This window comes from Lonchura striata, chromosome 5 (assembly GCF_046129695.1).
Source record: "Lonchura striata isolate bLonStr1 chromosome 5, bLonStr1.mat, whole genome shotgun sequence".
NCBI lineage: Eukaryota > Metazoa > Chordata > Aves > Passeriformes > Estrildidae > Lonchura > Lonchura striata.
Window position 1 is genome coordinate 15302305 of NC_134607.1, and position 23271 is coordinate 15325575.

General features: G+C 36.2%; 1 protein-coding gene across 2 annotated transcripts in view; it reads right to left on the minus strand.

The window, feature by feature from the left end:
• KDM7A (lysine demethylase 7A) overlaps window positions 1-23271 on the minus strand; it is a 64135-nt gene that overhangs the window by 31739 nt on the left and 9125 nt on the right. For both annotated transcript variants that reach the window (XM_077783340.1, XM_077783339.1), the window contains exons 2-3: window positions 6710-6795; window positions 689-806 (exon numbers count right to left, since the gene is read on the minus strand). In XM_077783340.1, the coding sequence (XP_077639466.1) occupies window positions 689-806; window positions 6710-6795 (204 nt within the window). The remainder of the gene's footprint in view (window positions 1-688; window positions 807-6709; window positions 6796-23271) is intronic.

Here is a 23271-nt window from a genome sequence, read left to right on the forward strand (position 1 = left end):
TCAAAAAGAAACACACAGCATTGTTTTATAAAGCATTTAACTAAAAGACCAAGAAAACCTCAACAAGCAAAGAAATTTTTACTGGAATGCATTATCTGGAAATTCAGTCCTGCTGTATGACTGAAGAGAGTAACTTTAAAAGATGGGGAAAAAGAATTCTCAGAGAAGGCATTAAAGTACATTTTGCTAATAACAACCACCTCCTGCTCTAAAGAATTGTAACTCATTATGCTTCAGTTCAGGATCAAGTTCAGGATCAAAGTATAATCATGTCTCTCTACTTTCTTCTAAAGCATGCAAGAATAGGTAGACTACCAGTTCATGTGAATGTTCCATGTTACTTGGAATGAAACTGAGAACTACTCCTAACTAAAGGAATAGACAGACAATATTCTGACAGCGAGAGCCAAACAAACAAAAGCAAAACCAAATAAAACCACCCACCCCAAAACTCAAAACCTCTCAGACCACCCTGCAGCAGTCCCAACAAACAATCCACCCCAGTGCAAAACTGAATAGGGGAAGCTACTACATTAAAAGGCAAATGTATCCATCTGAAACAGGGACGCATGGCAAGAATTCTGAAGAGGGAGGAAGCCATCCTCAACCTTCACAATGTGAAGCAGCGACACATCAGATGACATTTCATTGTGTTTTCCCACCAGAATATGTAAGGAAGGTTCTGTACCTTGGGAAAGAGCGAGCCCGCAGCTGTTTAACAAAGATCCGTGTTCCAGCCTGTACTGGTTTGGAGCCATCATCTGGCTCTGTGTAGTCATGTCTGTGCCAGTTTCTCCTCTTCTTCACTACAAGTTTCAGAAGGATTAAACATGGAATTAGTTAAATCAGATGGCACAGTCATCCCATCAGTGAGACAGACATGCCTCAATCACATTACTGTGATTAACAAACCTTGTATTTTTAATCAGGTGACACACTACCCATTTCCAACAAATGAAATCTGCAAGACACAGTTACTCTCTGTACTTTTAGAGCTCCTTCTGTGTGAGAATCCCAGTGCACACTATACACAAGCTAAGACTCCATATCCAGTCTAACACAAGTAAACAGGTGCAGCCTGAAAGCCGTACAAACCCAAAAAGTCAGCTACAAAACAATCAAACTTAAATTTCTAAAAGCTCAGACTTTTTTTTTTTAATAAACAAAAGAATGACACCTCTTGCATAGCCAGAGACATCATTTTACATATTCACGCAAGGTTACAAGACTTAATCCAACTGTGCTACTACACTCCATAAGCACGCCCATACTCAGTCTAATAATTTTACTGCTATTCACTACCATTTCTACTGCTTATGTTAGTTACAGTTTTGTGTGCAAACTGTTTTGGGCAGGTGTGACCTTTACAATACATGTAACAAAAGCACTGCACTCCAAAACATACAACTTCTTAACAGTTTGAAGCTTTAATGCATTGCTATAGCATATTAATAAAAAACAAAGGATAAATTAAAGTTCTATTACAATTTTGTGCATCTGAAACTGATAGTTCAATAGTACCAAAATTACATTTCTAACTGCTCATTATACTTAAAGGACCAAGGAAATTGAAACACTAGACATTTTCATAAAAACTTGTTGCGATGCTCTCCCCTATGACAAATGACAGATACCCAAATGAAAAAAAAAAGTATGTGTAAAAAAAGTGTATGTACTTTCACAGAACCATAGAATAGTTTGGGATGGAAGGGACATAAAAGATCATCTAGTTGCAACATTCTGGCATGAACCTTCCACTACCCCAGATTATTCAAGGCTCCATCCAACCTGGCCTTGAACACTTCCAGGATGCGACATCCGCCACTTCTCTGGGCAACCTGTGCCAGTGTTTCACCAATCTCACAGTAAATAATATCTCCTTTAATCTAAATCTACTCTCTTTAAGCTTAAAGCCATCACTCATTGTCCTATCACTAAAGACCTCAGTAAAAAGTCATCTTATTTCTTACAAACCCCCTTTACACACTGGAAAGTTGTTCTATAAAACATAGTAAGTTGTATGTAGTCTCCCCACTTGAATTTCTGGACCTTGAGTGAAGGAGAAGACACAGTGACTTATGATATTGTGGTTAACTTAACTGCCTGTCTTCAAATTTTCATAATTTCATAACAAATAATTTCATAATGGATATTTCATTGATTTGACTTCCTCAACCACTCATTTTTCATCTCCATTTATAAAGAATACAAGCTTACAGCCTGGAACGGAAGCCCTTGGTTGTATCATCTGTTTGCTAGTAAACTGCTCTTTGGAGCACTTCGCCCCTGTACAAACAAACCTCTATTTCTCATCCTCAAACTCTCAACAGGCTGAGCAGCCCTATTTAATCATCAAGAGGTGCCTCTGCAAAAGGGACCACCATCTCACCATTTGGGAAATAAACTCCAAGAGTGCTGAACATCTTACCTTTATCACTTACTAAACTAAGAAACACACTAAGGGTCTCGTAATTTTAAGGCTGCATTTCAGTTTTTTCCTAAAAAAGCCAAACTGTGCTCCATAGCTAGACAGATGCTGCTGGAAAACTGCCCCAAGAAGATTTACTGACACCAGATCTATAATTTAACTACTAATATTAAACCGAAATTTAGTTGCATATGCTGAGGAAACTCAGAAGAGGAAAAAGCTGATGTTATTTGTCAACACAAATAGTGTTTTACAGCTGTCTGCCAAACAGCCCAAAATACAACATCCAGCAAAACCACTGCATTAATACAAATTTTAACTTAATGGAAGAGCTCATTGTTAAATTCACCTAACCAATGACCCACCCAAAATGTAAAAAAAGCACTAGCAATATTGAAAACACAGCTCACTGTAATAGGAAGCTGAGGATGTATGAGGAACGAGAAAATAGTTTCTAAAAAAGAAAAAAAAATTGCTGCTTCTCCAGATAAAACAGTTGGTTATACAGGAATAATGGACATTTACAGTCATTACACATAAGCGGGAATAATTCCTATTGGTGTGCTGTTTCCCACAGACATGACAACATGGACCCTTTAGACGATTTTTAAGATAATAAACTGACATTTATAGATCTTTGCAAACCTGAAAACCAGTGCTGCTTAATGAGCCAACTATCCAAATACTGTAAAACTTCATAAATAATGAAGACAGGTTTATTAAGTTTTCAAAGCTATTTTCTCAGTCATAAATAATAATGCAAGAAATTAGTGGCTAATACTAATTTTCAACAGAGTAGTTTCCCATAAATTCACTGCTGTTACAACAGCTCATTAAATTTGTAAGGCGATACAACTGCTTAAGAGATTTTATAGCACAGACACACTTTTTAAAGTCTTTCTTTCCAACGCTTACAAATTAGAAAATAAAATCATTCTTTTGCTTGTCCTTGGCAATGTACATCATCCTTTCATAAGAGAACACTAAAGAAGAGGAAACAGTAATGAAAACTTCCTCTGCTTACATATCCCTTCATTTTAGAGTTTTTTAACCCCTTAAGACATTACAAAAACAATTGCAAAAAAACCTCATTTTATCTGAATGGATACTAATACTCAAATTAAGGAAGATGCCAGTGTTCACCCTTGGTGCTTATAAAAATTGAGGCAAAACCTGCTGTGACAACCCTAAGAACTACACAAGACAGTTGCAGGAAGGGTGAGAATAAGAAGAGTGTGCTGGAAGTTTACATGAAAATTAAGTGGAAAGATTACTTTTCCTTTTTATATTACATCCCTCCTACACTCAAAACAACGGGCCAATAACTCTTCCCTGCCTTCTCCCACTACTGGACAGTTTCCCATAGAGATCATCATCTGCTAGACTTCAAATGGAGACCATCAAGAGGTGTACACATGTACAATGAGGCCCCAGGTCCCGGAAGAGGTACTGGAGATTCCCAGTGGCCAAAAAACAAAAAGGCAAGAGAAGTCTTGGCACAGGAAGACTGCAAGATTTTAAGGAGCAGACAGTAAATCACAGACTACCCTGCCAAGGCCTGGTCTAACATCTCATTCTCAGCTCAGACCAAGCATGGGCATTAAAACTACAAACAAAAAGATATTGGTTGGACGGTATTTACAGGATTGAGAAGGCATAATCAGATGCAGAAAGTCATGTCCTGACAACTACAGTCTTATTAGCATTTACTGAACATTGTGCTTTCTCAAAGCTCTGGACACCACAAGATGGTGACACATCTGACTCATAGCATTCATGCAAATAGAGCATTTTTAGACTCAAGGATCACTGAGAAAAGTTTGAAACTAACAAAATTAATATGAACACTCTAAATCAAATAATCTTAAAAAAACACCCTCCACCATATATTACCTTTTTTTTAGATTTTTCTCTTTTTAAATGATTTACGATTCTAGGATTCACTATTTACCATTTTATAGACACAGCTGCTTGCTAAACGTCTTGTAAAATTGTTCTTTCAAATTTTTTTTCTTAAATACATGGAGAAATTGATTTGTTAATTTCATCTTTCCATCTAACTATGCAGTAGCTTTCTTTTCATTACTGGAACTTTTACACAAATAATTTTGTAGGATACTGAAAATAACCATCTATTTGTACTGTACAGTATGTGTTTCTTGTATATTTTAAGTAAATTTTTTGCACTACCTTATTTGATTACATATTCTGTTGAAACCACAGATATACTTGCCTCTTCAACAGCTGAATTTTTGTCTCTTAAAATTCTTTGGCAAAGTCATTTCAGACCATGAAGGTGTAAATTAGAATGCTTTTTCTTACTTACATACATAATCTCATAGGACTAAAGTACTCTGGAATCTTTCTGCATGACATGGAGTCATGAGACATTATCAGTCTCTTTAAAAACTGAAGGAAGTAGGGCCCAAACCACAAACTACCATAATTTGATACTGACAGCTGAGAACAATTAATGAAATTCAATGTGAAGACATATTTAATTATATCACCTCTGTCTGGGTTGGTAACTGACATGTCTGAAGCTTCTACTAAATCTAGATTATCTACACACTTGAGGCAATATGAAATAACAGGGATAATTTTTTACACAGATTCTTGTCTTTTTGAAAAGACTTCCAAAACAAAAATCCCTCTTGTCTCACTGTCTAATTGCTGCAGATGAGACAGCATTTACATTACAGGAAAGGTAATTTACAGGCATCAGGGTGAAGCAGACTAATTCTCACTAATAAAGAAAAGAAGTTTCAAATTTACTAGTTTATTATTTTTAAAAGTCTCATATGATCTCTTGTCTACTCCTCTTCCTAGTCCCTCTATTCCACAGAAAAAAAAAAGAGAAAGAAGTTTAGGGGGAAAATGGCTGTTGTTTGTATTCTGATTTATAAGACAAACATGCAGATTTTGAACCAAAAATGACCACTGGAATACTAAAAACTACAAGCACAAAAGCCAGTATTTATCTTACCTTTTAGCTGACAGACCATGAACTCATATATTAGGGAAGCTACATATCATGCAACATGCATTAATTAAATCACCAATTAATGCTTAATCACTTTGTTCATACTCCACAATACTATCACCGAGGGTGGTTTTAAACTTATTTCTAAATATAAATGAAATTCGGATTTGAAAATATTAATCTTAAGTCAGCATTAACTATAAAACATTATGTGGTGTCTTCAACAGGAAAAAAACAAATAAAACAAATAAACAACAAAAAACCAAATAAACAAAACAAACAATAAAACAAAACAAAAACACAACAGACAACAAAACCCACAAACAAACCTGCATTAGAAAACACAAATGACCATGGCCCAATGCCCACTCAGGAGGGTGAAGACACATTTCTTAGAAATACTTTTCACGTCTGAATGTAGAAATTTAATTCACGGTTGGAAAAGTGAAATTTATTTTTAGATTTTTTATAACCCTGTCTCATTTGAGAAGGGGAGACATGGAGGAAAATCTAGAGAGTTGGATAAACCAGTATCCTTTCAGTGGGTACCAAAAGAAAATCTGTTCCATTTTTCCACTGCAGATCTCTACAGCAAATTTATCTACTGAAAGTAGAACCCAAGAGATGTCTCTTTTTGCTCTGTTTCAGACTCTTCTGGCAACTCATTTTGACCCCGGTGAAACCTTGTTTATAAATTAGAAACCTGAGATTTGGAACCTTGTAACTTTCAAGGACATAAATGAGGGGAAACAAAATCAAAAACAAACAGCAAAAAAGAACAAACACCATTCACAGAACGTTCATATTCTGCTGTCATTGTTGAAAAGTTGTGTTTGACTATTGTGGCATATACCCTACAACCATCAACAAAGGAAAGACACCCAACTTGTACATTTCTTCAAAGTTGCCTTCCTAGGTATTTATTAGAACTTTGATAATTAAAATACAGGAACCTTGAAACCATCTTTTATTTTTCTTTTTTTTTTAATGATGATTCCCTAATTTTCATTCTCTCTGCAAGTCCAGATTGTTTTCTACTACCTCTGTGCACTTTAATTTCTCCAATCTATAGCCATGCCTTATATTTTATTCTATCTGCATCTCCACATCAGGGAACGTTTCAAGATGGTTTGTTTGTTTTGCAGGTTTTTAATCAGCTCAGAGTTAGTCATGTAGAACCAGTACCTTCTAAATAATCAAACTCATTTTGAATATTCCTCTGAACAATCCTTTGCAGTTGTACATGAGGAGAAAACAGTCTGAACATGTAAGATTAAATTTGAATAACCCATACTTACTTAGAGAAGGTCCATGGAGAATTGCACAGTTGGGACAATGGTATAGATCAATGTCAACAGCATGATGCTCCTCTACCCCAACGCAGCTGGAATAATATTTTTTACATGTTAATGAGAATGTACACAGGGTTTACTTTTCAAGCTAAAAAATAATTAAATCTTAGATTTTTATTAAAATGTGCTTACTCTACAAAATTATAATGAGATACCAGGTTATCTCCACTACTGGGCTGCCACATAAATTTTGAGTAATCATTTATCATTGAACACAGAATGCCATTTAAAAAATCATAAACAGGAAACAAGACTCAAATTCCTTTAAAAATTAGCAAATTATAATATATACACCATCACCCCCCAAAATCTTGATCCAATGAAACAGTTCATACAAAATCATTCAAGCAATTTTCCTCACAGAAGCTGAGTTTAAAAAAAAACAAATCTGAGGTTTATGTGCTGTAATTTATAGAAGATATATTGGATATTTTCCTCTTCTTTTTTTTTCTTTACACAAAAAGCAAGTAACTGACTCCTACCCCCCAAGACAAATTAATTAAGAATTCTTTCATGTTATTCTTGAAATCTTTACAATAGAACTGGCTTTATAAACAACACAAGTAACCACACAAATAACTTAGCAGAACTTGGTTTAAAATAGCAGCAAGTATTTTAAAGAGTGCTTGAGAGATGTAATGTTTTCTCAGTGGATATTTTTTTCCAGATAAAACAGTCAAAATGTGATTAAAAGCTACTTCTTTACAACAGTCATACAAGGCTTCTACTCTGCTGACACCTAAACAACAAAATTTTTATGTCAACTGAGTACATTTTCTTAAAAACTGAAATGCTAGAGGTTAATTGGAGAACATGTGCTTTTGCAGGAAGTTCTTAAGGAAAAAGAAACAAGTAATCCCTGCTTACTGGTCTGAATCCTGGCAGAGCTCTTCATTCTCTGAAAAGTTCACTGACACTTACAAAACTGCTGACTTTACAGTTAATACAGAAAAACAGAGTACGACCCTGAACATTTACACCAAAATTAGGTATGTACACTCAATGCACTCTAGTAACACAAGAACTGGAACAGTACCCCAGTCACGTAACCCATTTCATATCAAGTGTAATGAATGCTTATACACTGAAGCTTTGAAATGATCCAGCTACACAAAGTCTTTTCCTCAGCAACCTTGTGCCAAGACTGCTGACACACTCCAGCAAGTGTCAGTACATGCTGCCAAAACAATACAAGAAACAGTCTAGCACTGAAAGCACAATGGGCAAATCCAACCTGAAACTGGAGAGCATCTCCCATGTAACTATCAATGGGAGTGCATTCCAAGTTCCCTCTAAATATTCCCCTAGTTCTACTTCCCCCATTCCCTACATACCAGATTAATTCCAGAAATTATTTATTTTTTTTTATATGCATACTATTTTAATATCTAAATACAAAACTCAACTGCCATAGTTCATTGCAATTCTTGCAATATTTAGCATCCACTTTAAGACCACAGCTATAAGAATCATTGTTACATGAAAATCCAGCTAACATATAAACAAAAAAGAAGACAGAAGCAGTCTTTAAAAATGCATGTCCCATTTCCTTCTGCTTGTGTTCTCTCTCTTTTTATAGAATAGATGAATGACTCATAATCCTATGCATTATAAGAAAATTGTTTTAAAATGCACATTCTAAAAGCCCCAAATCAGAAGGCTGGTTTTATACATCTCTAAGAATCTCATAATTTTAGCTAAATTTCTAATTTCTGAACAGCTAAATATATTTATGTTGAACTGTATCTTGATCAAGTTTGCACTTCATTTATTCCCTTCCCTTTTTCTTGGTTTTTATATGATACATTCATCATCATTCCAATCAGATTATCTTGCTAACAGTAAGAAATTTGCATAAAAATATAGTAAAAATAGCTTTGACAACTATTTGTCCTATTCTGTTTAAGAATCTTAATTCTATTGTATCTTATTGAATGTTACAGATAACAGAATTTCTGCTTTATTTTCGGGCTTAGTACTAACAATTAACTCCATAACCTTTCATGAAGGCACATGGGATTTTGTGTACAGAGACTGGAATGGTATTATAATATCCAGAATAGCCATTCAATAAGGGAAGCAAACATTTTCAGTCTGCTATTTATCCTGTAAACTCAGCACTGGAAACACAGAACACAAACTGGAGATCATGGAAGTGTATCCAGCAGCAGATGCCTGACTGAAGCGAAGGGCAGCACCTGCAAGAACAAGCATTGCCAAGGATGCCACAGAGCCCATCAATCACTCACAGCACCATTACAAGTCACTTCTCTGCATCCCTTTCTCCAACATACACAGATGAATCTGACATTAATCACCCTGGCTACTAGCAAGCAATCAATTACTGTGGTAAATGCAACTTCAGACCTCACACATCAAAACAAGGTCACCAAGAGGTAGCAGAGAGCCTGGAAAATATTAACATACTCAAACACTGCAACACTCCCAATCTACTCATGTTTTCCTGTATGAAATATTATTACCCTTCACCTTGCAATCAACCCAATCCATTTGGGTTGAAGTGTCTTGAGTATATATTACCTAGTTTCTGAATTGCTCATCTCCTACAGGGAGGTCACAGACTAATCCTCAGGAACAGCGGAAAGCTTACAGTATTAAACAATAAAACACAATAATAGTAATTTGAAAAAGGAAAAAATAAACCACAACATACAAGACTATGCAAAAATACACCTTTAATTCTGTTCATGCAAGTGAAAAGGCTAACCAGGCCCAATTTCACTTGCAATGCTCTAGAAGGAGTAGCAAAGTAGAAAAAATTTAGCTACAAATAGATTCCATTACATCAGTCTTGGGGTGGTCAGACACTCCAAGCTTCCCATGGCTGACCATCAAGGGAAGGTCAACAAGATGTAGCAGAAGATTTGGGAAGTGCAAAGTTTTTTCATACAGAAGAACATGCCCATCCCAGCATCTGAAGAAATCCCCTGCTACTGTAAGTCTGAGGAACCCATTCTCCCAACTAAATCTCACTAGAAGGCGTATGTGCATGCTTTTGATTTAGTCTCAGCTTTCCAATTGATCATTACATTTGTAGCTATGTAACAGCAGCAAGTGTAAATGAAAAAACAATCAGAAAGAGGACTCTAACATCTGACAAGTACCAGTAGACCCCTGCTTTTCAGTAAAGGGCAAATAAGGCTTCTTCTAGGGTACAGGTGGAAGCCCAGCAGAGACTGTTCTCTTCTTCAGTATTGTTATTAATTTAAATTTTAAGTGACGGGGACCAATAATTCAGAATGACAGATTAAACAACTATTTCACAATTACACTGGAATGTCTGGTATAAGGAGTTTGCAGAAGTCCAGGACAGTTACAGGAATTTTTATCCCTGGAGACTGCATGGCTATACATTGTAAACCACCCAAGGCACCTGGCACATCTCTCCTACAGCAGCACAGTGTGAATAAATATTGGATCCTGTCAGTCACCACACAGGCTGCTGCACCTTCCCTGCTTGCTCTCAACCCAGCCTGGCTTTTCTCTTCTCTGCTTCTGATATTATCAAGCATAACCAAAACATTTTTAGAGATTAACTGCCTTCACTGGTATGACTGAAAGAATCCTGATTTAAAAAAAAATCCAAAGCACTCTTGATCAAAAGCCTTATTTTCAGTGTTCTTAAGGGTATAGGACTATATAGCTGTGGTCTTTAAAAACTAATTTATTAAAACAAGTAGTATATGTACCCTACCATTAGACAAAATTCCCAATGTAAAAGGGAATACTTACATAAAAAAGCACTACAAATGTCAAGAAATGAGCAAAGTGTGGATGCCCATTTTCCTAGTTTAATTCCTAGATTAAACCAGGAAGATATTCCTGCTAGGAACATTCCAAGATGTCTCAGGCATACTGAGACTAAAATCTTGAAAATTGAGAGACATAAGCAATTCTCAATGATCTAATAAAAGGACAACAGAAAACAGATTAATCACCTTCAACAGAAAAAGAGCTGATTTGTCAAGAAGCTGGGTTGTACATGAGATATCATCCCCTTGGATTCCCTCTTCTGCTCCTTCTCCCTGCTGCTTTGTTTCCATAAGGTCCTTTTCCACCTCTTTCAGCAGCATGTGCAAAATAATCGAATAGGCTCATCTTTCTATATGCACTTGGACTTTTTAGGAAGTCTACCACAATAGCTTCCACTCCTCTCTACACCAGCACTATAAAGCTTCACCTCGCAGATGAAGAAACAGGGCAGGCCATCTACTATTTCTTCAATAGATATTGTTGGATAGATATTATTTTACAATTAGATGTTGATTTACAGCCCAAAACTAAGCCAGTTTTTTAAAGTTTCTTATTTATTATTGGAACACATGAAGATCTGGCCCCAAGATCTCTTGGTTTTCAGTGTCTAACCTGAACAATTTGACTTTTTTGTGGTCACTGTGCAGCAAAAATGCAGGTATGGGGCTCTTGCTAGTATCATTAGTTAAGCATAAACCCTTCGCCTTTTCCAAGCTAGAAAATTACTAAAAATTACATTTTGCCAGATCCCCTTATATTCTCCCTGAATAAACTGTGGACAACCTTCTTCTTTCTGTACCATCCTTTCTCTGTACCCATTCTGATCAAGAACTCACCACATCCCCTTGTCCACCCTTACATCAGCACCTACAACCTTTCCTTGACATGCCTCAGTGAGCACTCCAGGCTTTATCCATAACAGGAGGGGAAAAGCACAGGTCTTAACATCCAGTAGGAAAAAAAAAAGAAATCAACAAAAAAGAAGAGTGGAAAAATACTAGGGGTATTAAAGCACATTCCCTGTTACCAAGAAAACAGGGCTACAGACAATTAGTAGAGGTATAGGCATGTTTCCTATTATCTGCCAGAGCAGATCACCAAAATCCTTTTCCAATTTCCAGTCATCCACAGAGCAGCCAAGATAGATAGAACTGAGTCTCTGGTGGGTCTTAACAGTGATGAGAACAGCAACAAGGCAATGCTGGAGGTAGCAAAGATTCATTAGTACCAGGATAGACTTAATTGTCCCAAAACTGAAGTCACTACCACAGGATACAGTTTCTCATAGCATTAAACTGAACATAGCTGTTGCTACTAAAAAGAGGTCCCACCCTCCTCCCTCCAAACTGCCTGACCGTGGGTTTCCATTGTTTCTCTCACCAGATCTAAACTATCAGGCACGTGATAAGTCAGATCAATAAGCTGATCCAAAAGAAAAAAACTGTCACTCAACTCACTTTTTCAGATAGGTTTTAGAAACTTTGACAGTAGGATTCCATAAATAAAAAATAAAATTATACACATTTCACTTACATGAAGTTATTAACAAATATATAACAATGTTATTTTCAAGAAGACACATGAAAGAAAATATTCTGTTACTTCATCTTTACTTTGTCTTTCTAAAAATGATTGCTAAACAATATGGAGATGACTGCTTAATTGTCTTATGTTGATAATATACTATCAAGCCTTAATTAATAAATTAATTAATAAGTTTTACCATCAAGCCTTAATATTGAATTTCAAATCACCATGATGAGAGCTACTTGTATTAATACACCACGCAAAGCATTTAGCACACTTTTCATTTTACCTGTAACAAGGTCTGCAGTTGCTACTTTCAGTCCTAATCTGTTTGAGCATAACAAACAAAAAAAAACCTACTATAATTATTGCCTAAATTAATTAGTGAGCTTGCAAGTTATGCAAACATTAGCTTCTCCTACTCCATTCCATGAATGCAAATAAAAAGTATAGGGTAGGAAGTCTGTCTGGCAGATTTAAGGAGTTCTGGTTAGTCATTTAATTTAAGCCCATGCTTTCCAAACAGGAATAGGATGCCAAGGCACTATTTGCAGGTTAAAACAATGGAAGTACTAAAGATGTCACTGCCACAACCAGGCACATCTGCCACTTGTTACAGGACAATATTAAAATGCTTAATTAGGAATAGAAAGACAAAGTCAGTGTGACAACACTATGCACAGACTTCATACCATCCTATAGCACAAGAATAGATGCAAAAATGAAGTTTATTCAGAGGAGAGTTTAAAACTTAAAATAAATGTTGTGAGCTTTTAAAACCTGGAGTTTAAGCTAGACAGATTTCTCCTCCAGCCCCACTCCTCAAAATGAATGCAGTTTCACCATGGGAAACAAAACAGACCAAAAGAAACCACAAAGCACCATTAAAAAGCTGGTGTTTCTTTCCACTATCTCTATCTCACCATGATAAGCGTGGTTACAGTTTTGGAATCACAATAAACTTACAAGGATTTACTTCAGAAATGAAATAATTTTTGAAAAGTGACAAACTTCTTTACACTAGATACTGAATTACTGTCTTAAATTAAAAAAAATACTGAGCATAAAAATATTTCAGGTTTTGCTTTTGTCATATTCACTTTGCAAAACAAAATACCTTTTAAAAGGGATCAACTGATATAAACACAATCCAAAGGACATGCATAATTGCACTTTAAAATTATTTTAAAATAGCGGTTTTATTTTTCTAGCTGTAGCAAACTTTCCCTTCTCTCAAAGTTACCAATATTCTAAAAAAAAAAAAAAAAACCAACCCAAAAACCAAAGAAAAACAAGGAAAAAAAACAACCAAGCAACAAAAAAACCTACAATGTTTTATGTTTTTAAGATATGTATAGAATATATGCATGTTGACCCAACAGCTTACTTAGTTTTTGAACACATTCACTCACATACATTCCACCAAGTTCTGAAGGACAGAAAAATGACATGTAAGGCCAATTTTCAAATTACCTAAAAATATACTAACTTATTAAATACTGCATCATCCTTCAGAACAGATAAGAATCCCAAGAACAATAATGCTGCATGCCATAATATACAAAAAACTCTGACCTTTGATTGCTCAGACACATTTGTTCTGATACTTCCAAAGTCCTAAGAGGCCTTGGTCTACTTATCATTAACCATCAAACTGCACGTTAAAAATGTTAATGTTCATTACATAGGTTTAGACTTCCCTAATGTAATTCAACCCTACTGCTTTTAAATTATGTAATATTTCTCTGAAATGAGGTATTACAGTAACACAAACATGCAGACAGGTATATGATCTATTTTGATTTCCAAAGGACCTTCCAAAAGTTCAACCTTCTGAAATTGAACTTACAGTTTGATAGTGATGCTAGTGTTGTCCTTTCAGAAAATACTTATAATGGCAATACTCTTGGACTTTTTTTTCCCTTGAGAAAGAAAATCAGTATACATAATTTCTCTCTCAAGTAACAGTGCTTTTTAGTCCCTCAAAGCACAGAGGTTAAAATAAATAAAATCAGTATATGACAGTTTGTCAACAAAAGCACCATTCTAAAGAATAGAGTCTAAAATGTAGAAACCTAATAGGAAAATTATGGTCAATGGAACAAAGCTATCAAGTTACATAATGAAATAGATTCAGTTATAAATACAGCAAACCTTTTACCTGCATTGAGAGAGTAGCCACACAGTCTATATAACCATCATGTTACCTCAAATCTCAGGGACAAAACAATGACATATATTATTTTTAAACTGACTCTTCCATTTCACAATTCCAATCCAGTCTGAAAACAAACTGGTATGGTTTTGAAACTCAAGACATTTTTTTTTTCCCAAGATCTGTTTTTTAAGTACATTAAGTTCAATTTATTGGAATTGCTAGGATGAAGGTAAGAGAGAGTCATTACTTTTAGGAAATACTTTGACAACTGAATATTTGGCATAATCAACATGTTCTCATTTCTAATCATTGGTAAAAAGATTGTGTGGAAAGGTGATTTTCCACACAAGCTTTTGATGTAACAATTAGGAATTTAAGCAAAATGAAGTCAAATGACTATTCAAACTGAAGTCAAAGAATTACATGCTCAGAAAATCCAAACAGTTTTATGTGCAAAAATATACACTGAGGTCAAACAACTTTTCACTACAATGTACAACCCCAAGAGACACAGACACACAGAGACACAGAGTCCAGGTTATCCATAATGGCAGTCACCATCATATATTAAGTGTAGCAGCTTTATGAGAAGTTTCTTTTCCTAATGACAATTTCCTGATAGAGCCAAGTTAACATCACTGAAGTACTTTTGATGAACTCCTTCTGTTTAGTATAATCTACTAAGCATATAGCAAATTCTTCATCCTTCCTATGCCAAATGAGATTTCTACTTACTCTTCCAAACCAGACTGATTGCATCAAGCTGCTTTAAAACAGTATTTACAATTAATTCTGTTCAGGTCCTTTTAAAAACATTGTTTTGCAGAAATGAAGGTCTGAAATAACCTGAATCTTCTAGTTTAGATTTTGCCAAAATAAGCTGCCTCAAGACAATCAAAGAAATAACATTTCAGAAAACTACATCACACCTCAAAACTCAATGACTTGTCAGAGAGCAGAGGAAAAAAAGAGGTATTTTAAAAGCAGCTGTGATAACTGAAGGCCTTATTTCAGTGTGGAACTATAGAGAGAAACAAAGATGATACCAGCAAATCGTCTGAAAATAAGAAAAAATAGACATTGATCTGACATGAAGAAATTCTTTTTAGCACTTTAAAACCAGTAATCTGTGTAACCCTACACACATGAAGCAAAGCACACTTCTCAGGAATTCAGAAAGATTCTCTACAGCAGTCAGACTCCTCTTTCTCCTGTCATTTTCCCAGCATGGCCAGACTGACACACCAAAGAGAAGAAGGAACAATAGTCCAATCTGACTTCAGGCACTGTGTTTTACTGAAGTTGCAGCTGCTTGAAGCCTGTTGAAATAAATGAGAACTATCCTGTCCTTCCCACAACTGATGCAGGAAAAAGTATTAACATTGGATTTTAATTAATTCTAGGAACACTGGAGTCCAAATTTATCTGACCACAGCCAGCATGAATTTCAGTTTTAGTTATAATGCAGTCTGTAACAGCAGTATTAGATACTATGGGCCCTAAACACACAGAAGAAAACGCGTATTAGTTATTTGGTTTAGAGAAAGAGGGCATTGACAGGGAGAAACAAAAAGAAAGAATAACTGCTTCTGTATCCACTAATGACAACAGTTTTCTAGGTGATTAAGGAGGTTCTTCAATGATGTATTTTTATCTCCTCCTTGAGTCTCCATGTCAACAGTTAACCTCCTACAGAATCTAGTAAACTGCCCTGACACATAACTACATCTTATTTAGGTTATTGGCCTTATTTCAATTCCCAGACAAGATTATTCTAACTGTGCTTATTTAAGAAAAAAATCCTGTACTTGCAATAAGCAAAAATTAGGTACTTTAAAATAATACCTTCAAATCAAAGGGTTTAAAGGTAGAACTAACACTCTTGTCTGAATTCAAGACAACAAAAAACCAACCACAGTGCAAATATTCAACCACTTAAAACAGCCTCCATATCCATCTTAAAAGAGACATTTTAACTGAGCACCTCTATGTGGCTGTATTTTACCAAAGAACAAACTACTACCCAAAACTGCTACCATTATTTCCCCAGTAAAAACAAGGAAGAAATATCCTATGCTCTACAGAGATAACAAAAAGGTGGAAAAGGGAAATCAATATACAAGTTAATTAAATGTTCACTTATTCAGAAACAAATTAAAGGTGCTTATTACATGTCCCTAATTATGTATGTGTGTATATATATATACACACACATATTACGGAATCACCATCTCTTAGTGTTCAAAAAACATGTGGCTGTGGCGCTTGAGGACATGGATGAGTGGGACACATGACAGTGGGAATTTAATGGTTAGACTCAAATGATCTTAGGAATTCTTTTCTGACCTTAACAATTCAATGATATACAGTCTACACTTGTTTGCCTGCCTCAACTTTTAGATTCTTAGTTTTTTGTCCTAATCTTCTTCAGCTCCAACTTGCGCACAGACTCCTGTCAATTCTCACTAGCCATCTCAATTAAATACTGCATACTATAAGGTTTTAAGATCTACTAGCCCCCCAACCAAGTCTTTTGACTTAATAAACAGGAATTTTAGTTCCACTTCCAGTGTACTTTCCTATCATTTAGAGCAAGGGCCTTTTATGCACAGAAGAGATATTAGTTACTTATTTCAAAGAGAGAGGGCATTGGAAGGAAAAGAAAAAAAGACAGAAATTAACAGAATTATAGAAACACACCCCATGAAGAGAAACCGAGGCTCAATCCAAAATGACAAACAAATCTTTGGAAGCAATTACATGACACAGTTTGCACTAATTCAATGGCTTGCAGCTGGTGGAACAGGCAGGTTACCCACTCCCTTCCAAGAAAGCACTCCAATTCCCCTTCCCTGCAATGGCCCTGACACTTGCCTGGTTACAAGGCAACCTGGTTTTGTTCACTAATCTGACAGAAATTAACCTAGCCAGTCTTTTGCCTGTTTATCAAGTCACAGGCAATCCATGAGAGAGGGAAGAGGACTATGTAGCCCAGAGAGAAGGATATGGGAAGTAGGACTGCTCCTCCCAGCAGTGGAAGTCGCTAGACCTGGCCAGGCCTACTGTTGGGACTCCATTATTCACTAAGACTCAAAACTACTGTGGCCTAACAGATACATTGCCAATAGCTTACCAATAAGCTTGCAGGGAACATCCCTGCCTACACCTGAAAAACCTCCTCAACTTTAACTCATACACCCTTGCACAACATCAAGAGAGGCATGACTGAGTCCAAGAGACACATGCACTGGCAGTAGATGTCATATGTGAACCAAGGTTTTCTTAGCACAGCATTAAGATGGTCTTAGTCTGGCTTCTTTTAGGCATCCCATTCCTTCTCTGATGAAGTGTCTAATCTGTTCCTTAAGACCAATTATCTGTAGCTCCAGCTACAGGTGTAGCTAAGGCAAGTACCCAGCAGGTATAGGACATTATGCCACTACCAATAAATTATTTGCCTACAAAACACTTTTTCCAGCAATGCACTGAAGTATAACAGGAACTACAGAACAAGTAATCCAAACAGTTTGGAAGCTACATTTCGAAACCACATCAAACACGGTTTTCTGTAAAGCAGGAGAGGATCAAAAGGACAAACCTTCTGCTAAATTCCTACCTTCTAGTTTGAGAGACACAAGGACCACTCTGAAGTGGGAAGATACCTGTGTTTTTTAGAGACTGATCAAAACAAAATCTCACTAATGGTTCTTGCATACTCATTGACTTGCATACTCTCAGCAGTTTCTAAATTCCATAATTACCTACATCAAAGTCTCACAAAAAACCCATTTATTGTATCATTTTTATGTAACAAGTGTCGCTAATATTAGTTCAACCACCTCTTTCAGGCAATCTACACTCTAAGCATTTTTTAATACACTTGGGAATTTTTTGGTATGTCTTGAGCAGCTCCATCTCCTTTTCAACAGCTAGAAAGTGTTGACTGTTCCTCATCTACAAAGTGCACGGACTGCAGACTCCTACAGAAAGAGTACAAGCTGGTTATTCTGGTTGTCTAATAAAGATGAGTTGTTTAGAAAGATCATGTTGCCTAATAAAGATGAGCTGTTTAAAAAGATTGTGAAGCCTGACAAGTACTATCAGCACTGTTATTTTATGCAATACACAGTCTGCAAAGCTTACGACATCTGAGTAACACTGGCAGTAGACACCATCAGATCTGTCTTGTTCTCTAAGTATCTCAAGTGATAAAAAAAGACTTGGAGGTGAACAACAAACCCACAATGATTTCCTGGCCTAAGGGGATTGATTAGGACACTAATGATTGTTTTTAAATTGCGCCACTTCAATTGAAAAATTATGTCAGGAATTATTTGAAAATAGAACATTTTGCTAACAACATCAGGAGGTACATTCTTCTGTCTCCCACATTCTAGCACCAGTAACCAGTATTAGCACGACCTTCCATTGCTGCAAATCCCTTATTCTTGAGTTACCGTGTGTCTGTTTGCCTCCTTTACAGACTGCAGAAACAGCAAACTTGGCTTCAGCCTGCTTTACACATGTTTAAATTGGCTCCTGACACCAAAAACTCTTTACCACCTAAATGGGATAAAATTTTCTTACCCAGATTGGTTTTAGAGACCTCCTGGAGCCCTCTACTAAGTAACTTAACACTCACAGCAGCATTGAGAGACTACAGCTGTACCTGAAATAAAGTTTCTTTTGCCTTCAAAATTCAACTCCTTAAATACTTCTCATTTAAGAAAAATAAAAATGAAAAAAATCAAGGACATTTTTCAACTCATCCTCTCAACTGAGTAATTCTTCCTCCAGCCTGCAGTATTTTTTCAGACATTGCTAGAAACTTTTTAGCAAGCTTTTTATTAAGCTGAATAATTTCTGCATCTTCTAATCACAACACAAAAAATTGCATGATGGTTCCTATGGCTTTGAAATACCTTACTTGTATAAGGCAAACAGATTTGCAATCAATTGCAAGTAGAGACAGATGCTTCATTTCTGAAGAAATCTGAGAGCAAACTGGCTCATCTCAAGCTCACCATGCTCGTTTCAAAAGCAGATGGAGTATCTGATTACATTAACTTCTATTTAAGCTATGATACAAGCAAACTGTTTCAGATACACAGATAATGAGTCTAAATATCAGATGTTACATTGGCTGGCTGGCAGAGCAGTAAGTAGAAAAAACTCCTTCAATCAACTAGATAATGCCTATAATTTAGAGAACTTTATTGGATTCTCAGCTGCTTACAGAGGTCCAGAGGGGCATGCTGGTCAAAACCGCACCCATGCAGTCCATAACATATCAAGAAGTTACTTTTACACATTATTCTAGCTACAGAAATATAACTGTTCAATCCTCTTCAGATGGAATTAATGAAGCACAGTAATTTCCAGACCATGTGGAAACTTCAAATAGTAAAGAACAAAGCTAAAAAGAGTTTGGGGGTTGAGTTACATCAGCACTGAATTCTATCTGCATCCATTATTTTTATTCTGGATATAATTGGACATACTGATTTTAATCTAAAATTCTTATGAGTTAAGATCCAGCTTACAAAAACCATTTTTGCTCTATCATATGCTATTTAGAGTAATCTGAAGTGTTTGCAAAAGCACAAATCCACATGTTTTAATCTAAACTTGACACACGCTTTTAGAGGTAACTTTGACTTCACAGTCTGTGCTACTCAGCTTCAGTGCTTTTATATGGGAAAAAAGATGATGATTTTATCCATATATTAGTGCATGTGTAGCATGCATATATCTATACCTTAAAATACCTTTTCTTTATAGTGGGCAAAATTCCCATGGCTCCAACAAGAATGTTCAAAGAAATGCACGGGGGAAAATATGAAGCAGAAGGCCAACTGCAAAAGGTCCCCTGGAGATGCATACTGATTTACCATTCTGTAAAAATTATGGGAGACATTATGGTTCACTTATTGTGAAAAACACATAATTAATTCTTTAGGAGAAAATTTCTGACCTTACCAATATGTGTAAACATCAATGTGTGAAAATTGCCCTGATGGAAGGGGAAAGGTAACAGACAGGACAAATGCGAATGGCCACAGATGAAAGCATATGAAATCCATCTAAACAGCAGGGAAAAAAAAAATGAAATTGCAAGAACATTCATTGCAAGAATGAAGAAATCATTCATCTATTTATGGACATTAGGTCAATATCCAGTTAAAGATGCTGATCCCTAAAGCCTACTTAAACTCAGAAGAAAGCTAACCTCAGAAGTACCTATACTCGGCTAGCACCTCACCACTTCACCCAAAAATTCCAGAAGCCACCCCTGTTGTGTTCACCCTGTGCTCCCACCCAGCATGTGCCATGCTCCCTGGTGTCTAAGCCAAACTGCCAAAGTGTTATGAAGGGAGAAGTTCCTTTGGTTTTCCAACCAAGATGTGTTTATTCAGGTTATTAGAGTTCAAGCCCACAAATCTCAGGGGAATGTTCACCTCCAGCTCACTTTTTATGTAAAGATACTCTTTATCTCCCCCACTTAGGACCTCTTACTCTACAGAAAAGTATCCAAGAATTATGGGCCCTGAACAGAATGTAACATGACCCAAGCACAAGGGTCTGGTTAAAACCCACAGACACTGACAAGAATATCTTAAGTTCTGGTCCCTGTTCCTGACATTAGTGAATAAAGAGATAAAGAGAGCATGATTTGCAGCACAACATTTTCCAAGTCTTAAGACATACTAATGCTTTTTTTAAGTCTTCAGATTTAATAGCGCTTCCTACAGAAATACAGTAGTCTATCTTTTGGACTACGAATGCACCCGTTTTCCTTTTAAAAAAGGCAGAAATGTCCATTTCTCCAAATATTTCAGAAACTGGAAGGGACTTGAAATTTGCCAAAGACATGCCACATGCCTGCCAGGCTTTTTGGAGTATAAGTAACACTTAACAGGTGTTGCTTTTCTGGCTTCAAAGTGATAATGATGTTTTGCTTTTCTTTACAACCTCCACTAACATAATCTGAAAGTGCCAAAGAGGTTCTTCTCCGATAATTAGCAAAAAGTAGTAAATACTTGACAGAAGTGTTTCCTAGATAAAGATTTAGAGGTCAATGATCTCTTTAATGAGTTTGACATATCCCTGAATGTGAACTATTAAGCTATTTTCTTACAATTACAGAAGAAAAAAGTTTATTTATCAGTTTGTTTATATTACATAGCACTGGCTATGAAACTAACTGAAACTAAAAATAGTAAAAAAAAAAAAAAAAAATTTCCACAACCTTACAATGTAATTTGTAGTACCTCAATTTAAATACACCCAGAGTCAGCTTTTTTTACAAAGACATCTTTTCTTCTTTAGCAATTGAAGACATAGAGTTACATAAGACAACCTCAAACTATGTATTTATCTTCAGAAAATGCAGTAATTAAAACCGGACTTGGTGCAGCCTATTCAGGCTAGATTCCATTCAGAGACAGACACTGAAAGTTACATTTTAAATTTGAATTAATGTTGATCATCACTCCTTATGTTCTGCACACCATAAAGTAGTTTCCATCCAATCAAAAACTCAACCATGCATTTGTATCAGATAGTTTCACCAAACCCACTGGCTGCTTTAGAACACATCACTTCAGAGTGACTGGTCACTGCAGCAAACATTTTAGCACAGAGGCTTTTGTCAGTCATAAATTAATGTTCACATTTAGAACTTCAAACTCTTGCAGTACAAGTCAATATTCTCCAGGTATTCCGTTTTGAAAAGTTTCCTTCACATTGTCTTTACTCTCCTGATCTCTCTCCATCCAGCTTTTCACCTACAAGACTCCTCTCTACAAGGCTGCTTACTCCCTTTGTAGATACTCCATGTGAACCGAAAAATCTTCTGATCTCAGTTCCAATTTTTCAGACACCTGAAAACCATAAGTTCCATTCAATTATTTTGTGTCTGATACAGTTTTGAAACAGAATTATCTACTTTACTTCCATCCTCTTGGCACAGTCAGTATGTTTCTAACAATGATAATTCAGAGATTTACAGTTTTTCTTCTAAACACATGGCAAGCATATTAAGGGATAGAGCACATTTCCTAACAAAAACTTGTTCCAAAATATTGTGGTGCACAAGCTTCATAGAAAGCTGATGGATTTCTCATGGTCTCAGGGCAATGCATATGTTCACACTAGAAAGATGCTTGTCCAGCTTCTTCAGGTTGGCTTAAGAAACAGAATTTTATTTTACTAGGTTAAGCAACACATTTATATAAAACATTTATCTGCTACTTCTATCTCCAAATTCCCTATTAGAGGTATGAGAAGAAAATAAAAAGGAAAAAAATACACCACCCCCAAAAAATAGAATATTCAAAGTATTTAATAACATGCCATGAAAATCATATCAGAGTTTACTACTGTTGCCCTGGAATGGACTGGAAAACTGCAAATAGAGACTTTACTGCTCTGTGGTCCACTAACAACACCCTGGGAATTTTCTGTGTACCATGCATTGAGAACTGCCATCACACACTGCAGGGACGCATTCACTCGCCTTCTCAGCACAGGTGTTTCAAAAGCATTAAGGAATGCACTGCAGCTCACTCTTAATCACACGGTATAAATGTACTCCTGCCTGTTTCATGTGAGTTTAGTCCAGACAAACAAGATGTCTGCTCAGCATCATTTCACTGGTCATAATGAAAGGCCACAGCTTTTTTTTTCCCCCCATGTTTTACCACTTGTTCATGATATTGGCTCATTTCCTTGTCCCAGTCCCCACATAGCATCACTGTTTCAGACATCAAAGAAAAAAAGGAGAATTGGACACAGAGCAACCCTATGAAAAACAAAGATCCAGCCAACTAGACGCAAGCACTGACATCCATATGCTGGAGGGACTAAAAAAGGCACAACAACACTGATGTGCAATAAGCAAACATGATTGTAGAGAAATGTCAGATCTCTTCCCTAATGTAAGGAACTACCTGCAGGAAATGACCACTTATATCCATCCAAGGCATCTTCATAGGAAGCAAGTAACAGCACCTGACACAGAGAGGCTGAACACTGGTACCAGTGATAT